At 44.8% G+C, this 14,773-nt stretch overlaps 1 protein-coding gene across 4 annotated transcripts in view; it reads right to left on the bottom strand.

Annotated features, from left to right (window-relative positions):
* Positions 1–14,773, bottom strand: part of LOC144767698 (uncharacterized) — a 68,463-nt gene that overhangs the window by 44,714 nt on the left and 8,976 nt on the right. For all 4 annotated transcript variants that reach the window (XR_013598319.1, XR_013598318.1, XM_078651108.1 and 1 more), the window contains one exon: positions 6,816–7,972. Coding sequence is in view for 2 of the 4 variants with exons in the window: in XM_078651108.1 (XP_078507234.1) it covers positions 6,816–7,941 (1,126 nt within the window). In the remaining 2 variants the exon portion in view is untranslated. The remainder of the gene's footprint in view (positions 1–6,815; positions 7,973–14,773) is intronic.

Below are 14,773 nucleotides of genomic sequence, written 5' to 3'. Positions count from 1 at the left end.
AGCAACCACAGACCAATTTCAGCCACTGGTAATCAATGGGTATGCCTGTGATACAGGGTTCAAGCTGTACTTCACTGATGGAGGTCCATGTAGGCTGAAACCAGTCTGAATTTGCTTGTTTTCTCATCTGGAGGAGACCAGCCCTTGCAGCTCGGGCTGCACTGTTCGTATTGCATTCGCAGAAAGGCAGGTTTGCATTGGCTGGTCTCTGTCTATAGAGGCGCAATAGAAGCAAAGTGAGGGACTGGAATGTGGCACTGAGTGATCGCCAGTGGTTTTGATTAATTCAAACATTCCTTGTATCAGTTTGTTGCATTCGCAATTAGTAGACAGACAAATAAAGATGGAAATATCTATAAAAAATGCTTGTTGCTGTTGGCGTGAATTGACTGATTATGAAACGTGAGTTGATCTAGGCTACAACTGATATATTATGATGAATGACAAGAGTTCATATCACATTTTTGTCCTTTTTAGATAGTGCAAAAGTAGATTTTGGAACCGCTGACCATTTTAGCTGCCCTCCCTGTATTTCCCAAGATTTACTGAGACCTTATATTTCAAACTTTGGGGGGTTAATATAATGTATTCGAACTCGTGAACCTCCTTCTCGTGCAGATAACTGGCAGCGAAGTGGTTTAAACCTCGTCCATTTCATCCTGAGGCTAATCTTCAAGGAGTGATGGCTAAATCTGTAATAGACGCCATGGTTTGGACAGAATAGGCAGACAGCAAACCAGAACCACCACACAATCCGATAAGCAGAACCAGGCAAGGCACAGCTTTCTCTCTCACAATGGTTCATCCAATCATTTTGAATGTTTTAAGGCAGATACGAGTGGCAGACGCTTGACAGACATTGTTAATTTTCTACTACCGAAGACTAAAGCATTAAAGTTTGTTTTTGCAAATTTTGCAAAATTTGAGAGAAAACTTTTCAACTTTGCAGTGGTTGTGAAATGTTCTACTTTCACAATAAAGGGTGAACATCATTACTATGGTAACAATTTATGCAATATACATCCCTACTACTCTTAAATTAGTGTTCTCTCGTAGCACTTTGATATTACACATAACACAAAACTTAGCAAAATGAAACATATTCTACATACATTTTCCAATTTCGCTGATTTCGACTAGAGTGAAAGTCAGCTTGATAAGCATTGAAAATTACATCACAATGTAAGAAAAAAACGGTAGCAAAGACATAAAGCGGGAAACTGTACAATCTCAGATGGCGAGGATTTGAAAACTTTGCAAAACATTGTTAGTGAAAAGAAAACTTTACACACCCCTAACCTGTCTTATTGATATTATGTTATGGCTTTTTCACTTGTATATTACATATAATACTTTATCTGACCCTAAAAAACATTATATAGCAAGCACATGTATATAGCCCCTCATTGCAGTTCCCCGTTCACTTCTTGGGGAGCTAGGTATTCTTTTCCATATCTCCCCATGTGTTAATGCAGTTCATAAGTTCAACTGCCTGGAATGGAAAATAACCTGCTTGTCTCATGATTACCAGATCCTTTTAGGTAAGTTTCACCTGGCTCTTGGAAGTGTTCTATGGCCATTTACCATCTGATCTAAGCATGGAGTAAAAGGCCGTACGAGGGTCAGTTTGTGTTGGGTCAGTGAGGCTAGAGGGGTAGAGGGCTGTGTCCTGTCCCTTGGGGAAGTGCTGTGTGACTCCACTGTTGCCCTGTAGGGAGTGGTTGGTGTCTGCCTGCAGCCCCTCACCATGCGATCTGCATCTGGTAAAAAGAGGGTCTGGTGTTTCCGGGCCTGGTATGTCACGTCTGGAAATATCAAACCACTTCTAGTTACCCAGAGCAGTACCGCGCAGCTGTTCAAATCAGACACGAACTGCCAGGATAGGCAAACATGGACACATTCAGCTCTGCACGTGACTCTCTGTCTCTTGGTCTGAATAGCACGAGCTTGAAGCAAAAAGTCGTAAGTTTCACATCATGGCACCTTCTTACCTTTTCTCTGAGCTTTGCGTCCATCTGTATGGCCAACGACGAGGAGAAGACACAAAAAAGAAAAATATGTGAACAAGTCCCCGCCGGGCCGCCGCGCTGCCTGCGACGACCCGGAAGCGGTTGGGCAGCCGGCGAATCCCATCGCGGCCCCAACCGGAAGTCCCGCCCCATCGCGGAGAGAGCGAGAGAGAGCCACGAAGTCTCCGGATTCAGTCCCGGTCCCGAGATGGGGGACCGGGTGAAGAGCGGCCGGGCGCATGGGGAAGGCGGGGCTCTCATGTGGTGAGAGAGCCCCGCAAAGCGCTACCGCCGCCCGAGAGCCAGAACCGCCGCCGAGCACCGCCAGAACAGGTGAGTGTGTTGAGGGAGAGGAGGGGTGAGTGGGGGTGGGGTGTACGCGTGTGTGTCTGTTTGAGTGTGTCTGTGCGTGCGTGTGTCTGTTTAAGGGAGGGTGCGTGTGTGTATGCAGTGTGTGTATGTGCGCATGCGTGAGTGTAGAGTGTTTGCGCAAGGGAATGAGGCACGAGAGGGGCACGGCGCCGTGCGCGCTCACAAGGTCAAAACTGAGCAAATCTGCGCTCGTGCACCCTCTCGTGTCCACATTCCCAAAAACGGGTAGCAATAGTTGTCGAAGCACACTGCAATCAATGCTTACGCATTGAATGCAGGTCGTGCTTCGACCTAAAAAGAACTGTGCTGATGTTTCAGAATATATCAGAATTAGTACAAATGAAGCCCATTTGTTTTGTTTTACTGAAGTGTGGAGAAAAATATTTGAATATGATTGAAACACATTAATACACTAAGGGATGACATTTGCAAACATTATCATTTATGTGCAGTAAAACCATATTTTGGTGTAAATGTAATGATCATTTCAATTGAAAATGTGTTGTCTGTAATGGCAGTGTGCTACCACACCAAGTATACTCCACACTACGCCACTCAACTCCACACCACTCCACTCCAATCTATGCCACTCACCCCAAGAAACAACACTCCACACCCCTCTACTCCACACCACTTACCCCATTCCAATCCACTCCACACCACTTACTCAATCCACCCCACTCCAATCTATCCCACTCCACTCCAAAGTATCCCAATCCATCCCACTACAATTCACCCCATTCCAATCTATCCATTCCCCATTTACCCACCGCAATCTACCCCACTCTAACTCAATCTACCCAATCCCGCTCCAAACTACCCCACTCCACTCCAATCTACCGCACTCCACTCAGATTTACCCCACTCTGCTCCAATATAACCCAGTCTACCTCACTCCACTTCAATCTACCCTATCCCACTACAAACTACCCCACTCCAATCTACCCTACGACACTCAATCTAAGCAAATCAACCCCACCACACTCCAATCTACCCCACTCCACCCCAATCTACCGCACTCCACTCAGATTTACCCCACTCTGCTCCAATATACCCGTCTACCCCACTCCACTTCAATTTACCCCAACTCTAATCTAATCCAATCTAACTGACTTCACCCCAATCTACCTCGCTCTACTTCAGTCCAATTTACCCAACTCTATTTCAATTTACCCCACTGCAATCTATCCAACTCATCTACACTCATACCACAATCTACCCACTCCAAACTACCACAATCTACCCACCTCCAATCTACCATAATCTACTACACTCCACTGTAATCTACCCCACTCTACCCAATCTATCCCTCACCACTCCCACCACTCCATCCAATCTACCCCACTCCACCCAAACTATACCTCTCCACTTCATCAAATCTACCCCACTCCAAACTACCACAATCTAACCCACTACAATCTACCATACTCTACTGCACTCCACTGTAATCTACCCCACTCCACCTAATCTAAACCTCCCCACTTCATCCAATCTACCCCACTCCACCCAATCTATCCCTCTCCACTTCATCCAATCTACCCCACTCCAAACTACCACAATCTACCCACTCCAAACTACCACAATCTACCCCACTACAATGTACGATAATCTACTGCACTCCACTGCAATATACCCCACTCCACCTAATCTAAACCTCCCACTTCATCCAATCTACCCCACTCCAAACTACCACAATCTACCCACTCCGAACTACCACAATCTACCCCACTACAATTGACCATAATCTACTGCACTCCACTGTAATCTACCCCACTCCACCTAATCTATCCCTCCCCACTTCATCCAATCTACCCCACTCCATCCAATCTACCCCACTCCATCCAATCCACCCCACTACAATCCACCCAATCGACCCCATGCCACTCCACCCTAATCTACCCCACAACACTCCACTCCAATCTATCCAATTCCACTCCACCCCACTCTACCCAAACCTACCTCATTCCAGTTGAATCTAATCCACCCGACCCCAACCCAATCTACCCTACACCACTCTATATAACTCCACTCTATTCTACTCCAGTCCAATGTACCGCAATCCAAACTACCCCAATATACTGCACGCTAATCTACTCCACTCCACTCTTCCCCACTCTACTCCAATCTACCTCATTCCACCCCACTCTTTCCGAATCTATCCCACTCCAATCCACTCCACTCCACCTCAATCTACTCCACTTCAACCAAATCTACCTCAATTCAATCTACCCCATTTGTCTCCAATCTACCCCATTGCACTCTACCCCAATGTATCTCCCTTCTATCTATCCCACCCGACCTCAGCAGTCACACTGGGGTACATAATGGCTAAAACTCGTTGCCAAAGCCAATAGCTTTCGGATAGGAGACACCTATTTGTTTTGCCAATGCTTGTTTTCAGTGGGTTTTTTTTCCTTTATCATATACACACGCAACAGTTCCCTGCAGCCAACTCCAAGCAGGGCCAGATGTTCAACGGTGCCTGACCACAGCAGGGGATTCCCTAAAGGGCCTGGCTTATGTTTCTTTATTTTTTTATTTTTAAGGGTTCCTGGACACTTTCTTGGGGTTCTCGGACCCTTGCAAACTTGTGTATCCTTATTGGACATCGATAGGGTTTCAGACCGAGCAGCAGGTCTCCGAACATCACAAATATCCACCAGGGTACAAGGCAAATTACTGTGCTTGCTCAGACACCTGCCTAAGGTTTGCGGACCTCAAGGGTCATGATGTGCAATCCAACCTCTGTTCAAAATCAGCAATTTCTTTCTACATTTTAACATTAGGCAGCCCCCGTGCCAGCGAGAGACAGGATGGCACCACAGCTCTTTATGGCTTCTTTAGTATTCTTACAGGATACGGGGAACAAGTCTCTTCATCATGTAATGGTTCAAGATGTAGCCAGCCAATCAGGGAGCTTCAGGTCCGCAGACCCAACTTTGGGTTTACGTATCCGAAATGGACGACAGGAGGAAAAGCTCCTTATTCCAACCGTATCAAATATATTTTTACTTTGGGGTCCGCGAGTCCAGATGCACGGACCATTCATGGGCTAAAGGTCCAGCTAGCTCTATCTTAAATGACTAGTGGCTTAATTTGAGGACAAAAAAACACTGCATGAAACTAGCCATGCCAATCCCAAATAGTTTGTGCGGATTCATTGAACTGTGCCAAAGTTATTATATGTGTATATATATAATTATATTACATGGGATTCTGTAATCCCTGTATAAATGGCAGTCTCTAATTTATTTATAATCAGGAATTTGTGATGCACCAAGTCAGTGATTATGAAGAAAAGACGTCAGAACTCAGCTTTTATAAGTTATTACAGTCGAGTTCTGTGGGCACAATGCCTGCTGCCAGCGCCAGCAGCTGATGTGAAAAGAAGGTCAAGTCACGAAGCATAATTGAAGCAGCTGTTTAAAGCAACAAACAGAACTTTGCTTTTATTACTTCTGCTTTATGTTACTAGCTTAATATGAGAAGCAGAGGGAATATGTTTATTAGTTTCCTTAGATAAAGAAAGGGTGGAATCTTTCTGCATGTTTCTACACGTTCCGAGCTACTGCAGCTTTTTTTTTTTTTCAATGGGCTTTTATTGAACAATTTCTAGCATCTTTGTGTAAGAAATATCTAACAGCTTTGATGTTTACTTTTGTACAAGAGGTTTTAAGTTCATTCTTCATGTTTGCAAACATGTTAGCTGCTGCATATGTAGGAGCTACGCACTAAGATTTGTGGGAACGGTGATGGTGTGACCATGTATTATACTGGATAAAGTACCACCTGGTGCATATAATAAGATTATTGCAAGTCACCTCAGAGTTCCAAAACCTTTGTGTATCTGTCTATCATGAGGTGGTGTGCACTCCTGGAGAACCCTGCAGTGTCAACAACATCCCTGGTCAGCCCTGCTGTTGAGGCCGAATACAGACTAGGATTTTTATATAAGGAACTGAAGACGACTGCGTCTTACCCAATGTAACAGTGCAACTAGAAACACAGTTCCCTCTCTAGACTACGCATGTCTGCTAATCTCAATGAACACCACATCACTTGCATCCGACTATTAAGTTTGATTCTGGCCAGTAATTCCTCCCATGAATTGCGCGATTTCCATTTCCTCAGCCTGGAATGGGGACAAACGAGGAACGAGAAGAGCTACTGGCCTATTTGTCTCATGCAGAGTCCCATAACCAGGACTGTTTCTGCACAGGAAGGATGCAGTCCTGTGTGGAACCAGAGGAGGATATTGCAGGAAAACATCTGCACCCTGTGTACTCGTACTCTGGGGGTCAGTATCGCTCAGTGGGTTCCATCCAAACCATAATCCTCCCCTCAGAGACATTCTAAAATCTTCCCATACGCATTTTGAAGCGGTTACATGTGTTAGTATGAACTCCGAGAGTCCATTTGTAGTGAAACACATACCTGGGGTAGCTTCGAACAGCAATAATGGTGCATTAGGGAATTCCTGCTTCAAGCATAGGTGTTGCTGTAGGCACTGGGTTTGTTGTAACCCCAACTCATCAAAGGGCAATAGCCCAGACTCTATGTGTTCATCTGAAGACGTCCCGTCAGGTGACATGGGTTGTAGGCTGCGGTTCTCCTGGGGATCTTGGAAATGAAAACACATCAGTTCTTCCTCCAAGGGATCATCCGGTCCGTTCCCATCTGGTAGCGCAGATTGTATACAGTGGTTTTCCTGTGGTTCATGTCCTTCAGGAAATAGCGGGTGTGGGCAGAGGTTCTGTTGCTGGTCCCAGCTATTAGTAGACAATGGGGATGGTTCTTGCTTCAGGGGCTCGTCTAGCTCCCACTCTTCTGGGAACGCCGACTGTACGCTCGGGTCTTGCTGTGGTGTCTGCCCATCAACAAATTCTGAGTGCAGACACAGCTTTGCCTCCAGTAATCTGCCTGGAGGATCTGTCTGAGGGCACCGGGATAGAGGACAATCCTGCTGTACTCCATTTCTATCTGGAAACCCAGGTTGCATGCACTGGTACTGCTGTGGGTGACGTCGATCAGGAAACATTGGCTGTAGACAAAGGTTTGGCTCCTCTGGACGCCCTTGAACATCAGTTGGCGAGGAGAGCGTACAGTCCTGCTTTGGTGCATGCCCATCATAACACACTGTCTGAAGACACAAGCTCGGTTCCCCTGGCCTGTCCAGTTGAGGTGTTGCAGGAGACCGGCTAACAGCACAATCTCGAATACTCGCCGGACAGACCACCTCCAAAGACACTGCACCATTATCTAGGGAACCTTGATCCTTTTCTATCCAGATTTTCTTAATCAGCCCAGCGACTCTAGAAGGTACATCCTGCACAGTATTCATCAAGTTATCCAGTTTGGCTTCCAACTCCTCCAGCATGGATAGAAGGACAATGTGGGGCAGCTTCTCCGAAAGCGGTTCCAGGTCCTGGTCCCTCTGAGCATCATTTCGGGATCTTGAAGTTGAGACGTCATGAAGAGGTAAAGATGGGACTGTGGCTCTTACGGATTCACGTGAAGACATCGCTGTCACTTTCTTTTCTGGAGCCCGTCTTCTGCCCATTCTGGTAAATTGATGTTCAAGTCTCAAGTGTCTGCAGAGGAGAGGAAAAGAGAAAAGACAACACATTATTACAGGACAGTTAGGTCAAAATACTCCTGATCAGAGAATATTGCGAATTTCTAAAACCTGAAAAAAATTGAATCATTAAAATTTCACAATACCCGCAACATAGTTCATATATTATGAAAGGCACGGATTTGAAATGTGTTTCCAACATTTCGTCTGTTCCTTGCTCTGCTCAAATTGTACACTGTGCAACCACAAAAAGAGAATACTGTAACAGCCTTGCAGCAATGAAAGGTTTATAATACCCTGGCAGACAAGACTGCGCTATCATCCTCACTTGCACTGTACACCTCTCTTTTGCAGTATTCAGGTCTGTGACTGAAGCACGCGCCATCATACCAAACCTCTATAGGATCTACAAAACGCTTGTTATGTCATTGCACATATAGAGAGCATGTTCAACCTGGGGTTTCTTGGAAATGAATCAGAAATACATAAAAGAGGAGAAAACGAACCATAACGGGGAAGAATCTAGTCTGAATAGGCTTGTGGGCTGTCAGATTTCTGGATGAAAGGAAGTTGTACCAAAGCTGCGTCCACCTGATCTGGTCTTCTATAATTTTGCAATAGCAAATAAATTGAAGCGAGGAGATCTCTGCTTTTGTACGGGTGAATGCATTTCCACCTGGTTTGCAATGAAGTGAGGGGCTAGACTTCTCACCCCTTTAGGGCTGAGGCAGAGGGTCTTGGAGTGGATTTGTTATTTCAATATAGGTGTGGCGTGTGCCCCCCTCTGAAGATGATGTAGTACACAAGCTGCGTCGCTGTGAAATACTTGTAGTCTATGAATGGTGATATAGGGTATTCTCCACTCCTGCCCTGATGAAGGTGTAGCCCCGGCTGGGGCTTTACACCGAAACGCGCGTTGGCGTTTGTTCCTTTTGAGAACCATCTGAAGCACCTGGGATATTACTCCAACTGTCCCTAATTCATCACTTATTTTCGATATCTTTGCGGAGTATTGTATGATTTATGAATTGAGTGATATGTATGTTGGTATGTATGTGTTGTGTGGGCCATTACTAGGAGTTGATTCAGTCCTTGATGAACTTTTATCCATTATAGTTTTGATTTTTCTATTATGAACTTCTGTGTACTATGTTACATATATAAATGAGAAAAAAAGAAGGCAAAAAATGAATTATTTAATAAAAAAAACAAAATTCACATTTTTTGTGAATATTTGTGTCTGAGATGTTCCTATGTGGTTCAGAGTGTAATATTAAGGGCTAGATGTAGATAAATCAGATTTACCGATTCATAAATACCGAATTTTACCGATTCGGTATTCATGAATCAGTAAATCTGATGTAGGTAATTATTCGGTAACAATTACCGAATCGGTATTTGCCATTGATTCCTATGGACCTTGAAGTCCATAGGAATCAATGGCAAATACCGATTCGGTAATTACTGAATCGGTAAAAATACCGAATTGCCAAGGGGGACAGGGTGTCACTTTGACACACTTTTGCACCCCTGTTTCTGGCTTGTGTGCCATGTGGCACACATACATGCCCTGAGGGCACAGGTGTACATGCACAAATGTGCATGTACACAGGAATTCGCTATTTACCATGCAATAGTATTACATGGTAAATAACGAATTCTTAGGGGCCTGTGGCACTGTTTACTGTGCCACCTACATATTGATTTACAGAATCGGTAAATTTACCGATTCGGTATTTTACCGATTCTGTAAATGTACCGAATTAGTAAATTTACCGATTCTGTAAATCAAAGGCCCAAATACCCAAAACCCAAATACCGGTCGGTAACGGCCGAAATCGTCCGTTACCGACCGGTATTTGGTCTCCTACATCTGGCCCTAAGTTTGTTGGACCTCTCTGAGGCCTAGTTGTAAAATATATAGGTCAGGTCACTTTTCTTCGCCTGATATTAGGTATTCTTACATATACTCTGTTGGCATAATGCGATCTAGATAGGACTGCGGCCACCACTATTGCTTTTCTTGTCTAAAGTGGAAGGAGTAGGGTTAGTTTCTGAAGCAGTTTCAGCATAAATCTGCATTTAGATCCTACTGCTCCAGCAGCTGGGTCTTGCTAAGATTGCTATCGATTATCACTCAGAGGCATTTTTGTTGGAGAGTAAAGTTGGCTCCAAACGTTGGTCTTATTCTTTCAAATTACATTCTCAGTTTGGTCAATATTCAGTTTAGCTGATTGAACCTCATCAAGTAATCATCAAATTGCATCATATTTTGAGACTGGAGTTGTGAGGCTGACATTCCATTGATAAGAATTGTCTGAGAGCTGGTGTAGTTATAAAGCCTGGTACCGCTTGAAGACAGGTCTCTGACCAATAGTTTTTGCAGGTTAAGGGTGCTGAGGTATTGCCCTATAATTCTTGGTTATATCCGGGACTTCTCCCTGGTTTTTTAGTAACGTGAGCGCTACAACATTATGAAACGCGCTTGGAGCGACAGCTTGAGCTGCTGAATTGATGAAAATGCTCTGCAGGGGTCTTCTCAAGAACTCGCTTTTCAAAGGAGACGCAGCACCCTCAGCGCCCAGATATCCTTGGGGTACGCTTTATAAATGCTGATTGATTGATTGATGAGGTCAGAGATTCTATGACTGCTGGAGGGCAAGGGTCAGTTGGTGACCCGAATTTGACCTTGATCATAAATTCATGAAGCCTGTTTATTTCTTCAAACAAGGATAAGGAGAGTAGAGTTCTTTTCAGACTCAACTTCAGAATTACTGCTGCTGTATTTGTTTATACTATCTTTAAAGAATGTTTTTGTTAAGTATTTAGATTGTCACAGAATGCCTCGATAGGAGTCAGGGAAGTTCTCATTTCATCTGGGGGCGACTAATCATTCAGGATATCTCAAAACAATTTTCATTTGCTTGTAAGATTTTTTTTGCCTATTAAGAGGACTTTGCATGGAACGGGTTTGCCTTTATATTTCTCAAGCTCACTTTAAAATGTGATTTTGCTCTCTTCATCATCCCTTTCCCGCCAGTGTCGAAGCAATGCTGATTGCCTTTTTTAGCTCTGGCTTGTACCAGGGCACCGGTCTGATGCGGTTTATAACATGCTGCTGGATTTGAGGGGTGTGGGTCACTAGGATGTTTAAGCCACAGAGTGGATTATTTTTCTTTGGAGAGAATGTCTTCAATTGATGGGAAGAGGGGGGAGGGGTTTGAAAGTGTTGATAAAACTGGCTCTGTATTAATGTATCGCCATCTGATTGGACCATATGCAAGGAAGGATGATTACATTCGGTCAATTCGAATTATACGCCCAGATCAGATCTAAGGGATTTCATTTTATGTGATCTGAGCATGTAATGTGTTGGTGTAAATTCAACATCATTAAATCAGCAAATTCATTATCTTTAGGGACCGAGTTGTCGTCATCAACTCGAAACTTGAGAAAGGAAAGCAGATCTACCACTTCAGTTTGAGTAATTTGTAAAAGAGATGTGTGAATCCACTGGTGAATAATTGCTGCTATCTCACCTCCTTTCTCTTAGCTCGTCCTCTTTTGGTTAGCTCTGGGTATGGCTTCTGGAGATCTGGAGTAGATTCCTCTGACAACCAGGATTCAGTTAAGAACAGGAGATTCTAATAATTTTAGTATTTCCACCTTATCTTTGCCTAGGGAGGGTGGGTTTAGTAAAGCCGCTTTTAACGACTCCTCAATCTGAGGATGTTGAAGAGTCTTATTGTTTGTTGGTCCAAACTGAGGTCTGTTGAGTACCAGATTACTCTATATGTGTGCTGGCATATACGCCATTTGCCTCTAAAAACGAGACAAACATGGAGGAGATACTAAAATCTGTGTACCTGAAAGACTTTAGATCTTATGCAGAATATGAGAAATATTGAGTATACAACCGGACTTCTGGTCCCAGCGGTGGCGGCCAGGTGTGCCTGGGAGCAGACAGGCTTTTCTTTGGCAAAATGCATGCAACACACAGGCCAAATATTTGCAACAAACACGCACACACAAAAAATTGCTCTTTAAAAAGTCCATTCAATTGTGTACTCACAGATGTGACACAAAGTCCAACTCTCACTTGTACAGCCTCACACATCATTTATAAATGGCTTAATGTAACAAACCAGGTATCTCTTAACCACATCTTCAATGCTGCATAATTACACAGGCATTGTGCTCTCCAGTGCACACACACAAATGTGAAACACACGTGAAACACAATTCATCCCCAGGCACAAAGGCCTACACACTGGAAATAAGTAATCAAACGGATCAGTCGCTTACGCGCTCATATATAATGTATCCACCCAAGACGGCCAATCACATACAAGCACATACACACTGTCTCTCAAACACAAATCACTTTCATACATTTTGTATTGAAAGATTAGGCTTCGTCCAAGCCATTCACGGGCATCACCTACTCCCAGAGACCTACACACAGGGCGGGCACACATCTGCACAATCACATGTAACACCTCAAATAATCACAGCTCACTCTTCACACAAAGTTCTTGCAGTCTCTTCAACAGAGCTGTGACATCCCAGAGTCTCTGAGGCAACACCCAATGTGGAATGCTTCTGAGGGAGTTGGAAGGTGTCAGAATCCGAGGAGGAAGCAGATCTGTGGGCAGAGTATTCTGCAAGAAATAAACTTTCCTTTCTATCACCACCATGGACACGCGATACTTCATATATTAGCGACACGCGGAAATATGGAAAAATGTACAAGGCTTCAATATCGCATTGTGAGAGTACTGAGGGTCTGTGAATTTTATGTTAAAAAAAACCTTGAATCAGGTGATAACACAGAGAAACGTTGTCACTTCTTCAAACACTCCACACATTGCATGTGCGCTGCACTCCACAGCACAAACACAACCTGCCCTGCACTTCACAGCACAAACACAACCGGCCCTGCACTTCACAGCACAAACACAACCTGCCCTGCACTTTATAGCACAAACACAACCTGCTCTGCACTTTACAGCACAAACACAACCTGCCCTGCACTTTATAGCACAAACACAACCTGCTCTGCACTTTACAGCACAAACACAACCTGCCCTGCACTTTACAGCAGAAACACAACCTGCCCTGCACTTTACAGCACAAACCCAACCTGCCCTGCACTTTACAGCACAAACACAACCTGCCCTGCACTTTACAACACAAACACAACCTGTGCTGCACTTTACATCACAAGCACAACCTGTGCAGCACTTTCCAGCACAAACACAAACTCTGGAGTGTTTAAGGATTACACTATGTATAGGATTTTATACTGGAATGGTGTGTTTCCAGTACTAATCCTATGCTAGACAGCACACACTCCTCTGCCCTATGGTGTAAAGGTTTTGAGTAGCACTAGGTAGACTCTGTACTAGTGCAGGGGTAGTGAGCAGCAGCGTGATGTATTTCATAAATCTGTCTCAGCGCGGCTCTTTCCCCCTCGCACATCACAGCGCTGCACCTAACTGCTGAACTGCAGTGCACTAAAAAATATTAAATCTGCTCCGTAGTGTGCATGCGTGGTCTGCCCAGCCTCAACCCTCACATTCTCTTGTGCAAGCGTGGTGTGCCTGGATTTAACCCTCACATTCTCCTGTGCATGCTTGGTTTGCCCATACAAAAGGGGATGATGGACGGAGCGTTTGAGCAAATCAAACACTCACCCCAGTCAACTGATCTGGGTTTAATCCATCACCATTCTTTAGCTCACTCTGCCACCCCAGTTCAGACATGTCCATATGCAAATCAGTCTGACCCTGTGCCTCATGGGAACAGTCCAGCCCGAACTGCCAAGCCATGTCTTTCTTGGACCGGAAACAAGCATCCTGGGACCGGTTTCGGATTCATAATCCTCATCAGCCAGGCTATCTTGAATCCAGTGGCAAAGTGAGCAAGGGACTCACGTCTGAGCATACCCTGCCAATTTATGGCGAACAAAGCGATACAAAAGGGGATGATGGACGCAGCGTTTGAGCAAATTAAACACTCACCCCCAGTCAACTGATCTGGGTTTAATCCATCACCATTCTTTAGCTCACTCTGCCACCCCAGTTCAGACATGGCGATATGAAAATCAGTCTGACCCTGTGCCTCATGGGAACAGTCCAGCCTGAACTGCCAAGCCATGTCTTTCCTGGACCGGAAACAAGCATCCTGGGACCGGTTTCGGATTCATAATCCTCATCAGCCAGGCTATCTTGAATCCAGTGGTAAAGTGAGCAAGGGACTCACGTCTGAGCATACCCTGCCAACTTATGGCGAACAAAGCGATACAAAAGGGGATGATGGACGGAGCGTCTGAGAAATTCAAACACTCACCCCAGTCAACTGATCTGGGTTTAATCGATCACCATTCTTTAGCTCACTCTGCCACCCCAGTTGAGACATGGCCATATGCAAATCAGTCTGACCCTGTGCCTCATGGGAACAGTCCAGCCCGAACTGCCAAGCCATGTCTTTCCTGGACCGGAAACAAGCATCCTGGGACCGGTTTCGGATTCATAATCCTCATCAGCCAGGCTATCTTGAATCCAGTGGCAAAGTGAGCAAGGGACTCACATCTGAGCATACCCTGCCAACTTATGGCGAACAAAGCGCTACAAAAGGGGATGATGGACGGAGCGTTTGAGCAAATTAAACACTCACCCCCAGTCAACTGATCTGGGTTTAATCCATCACCATTCTTTAGCTCACTCTGCCACCCCAGTTCAGACATGGCCATATGCAAATCAGTCTGACCCTGTGCCTCATGGGAACAGTCCAGCCTGAACTGCCAAGCCATGTC

This window comes from Lissotriton helveticus, chromosome 1_1 (genome assembly GCF_964261635.1).
Source record: "Lissotriton helveticus chromosome 1_1, aLisHel1.1, whole genome shotgun sequence".
Taxonomy (NCBI): domain Eukaryota; kingdom Metazoa; phylum Chordata; class Amphibia; order Caudata; family Salamandridae; genus Lissotriton; species Lissotriton helveticus.
The sequence above is the reverse complement of the archived record's forward strand: the minus strand, read 5'-3'. Positions and strand labels throughout refer to the sequence as shown.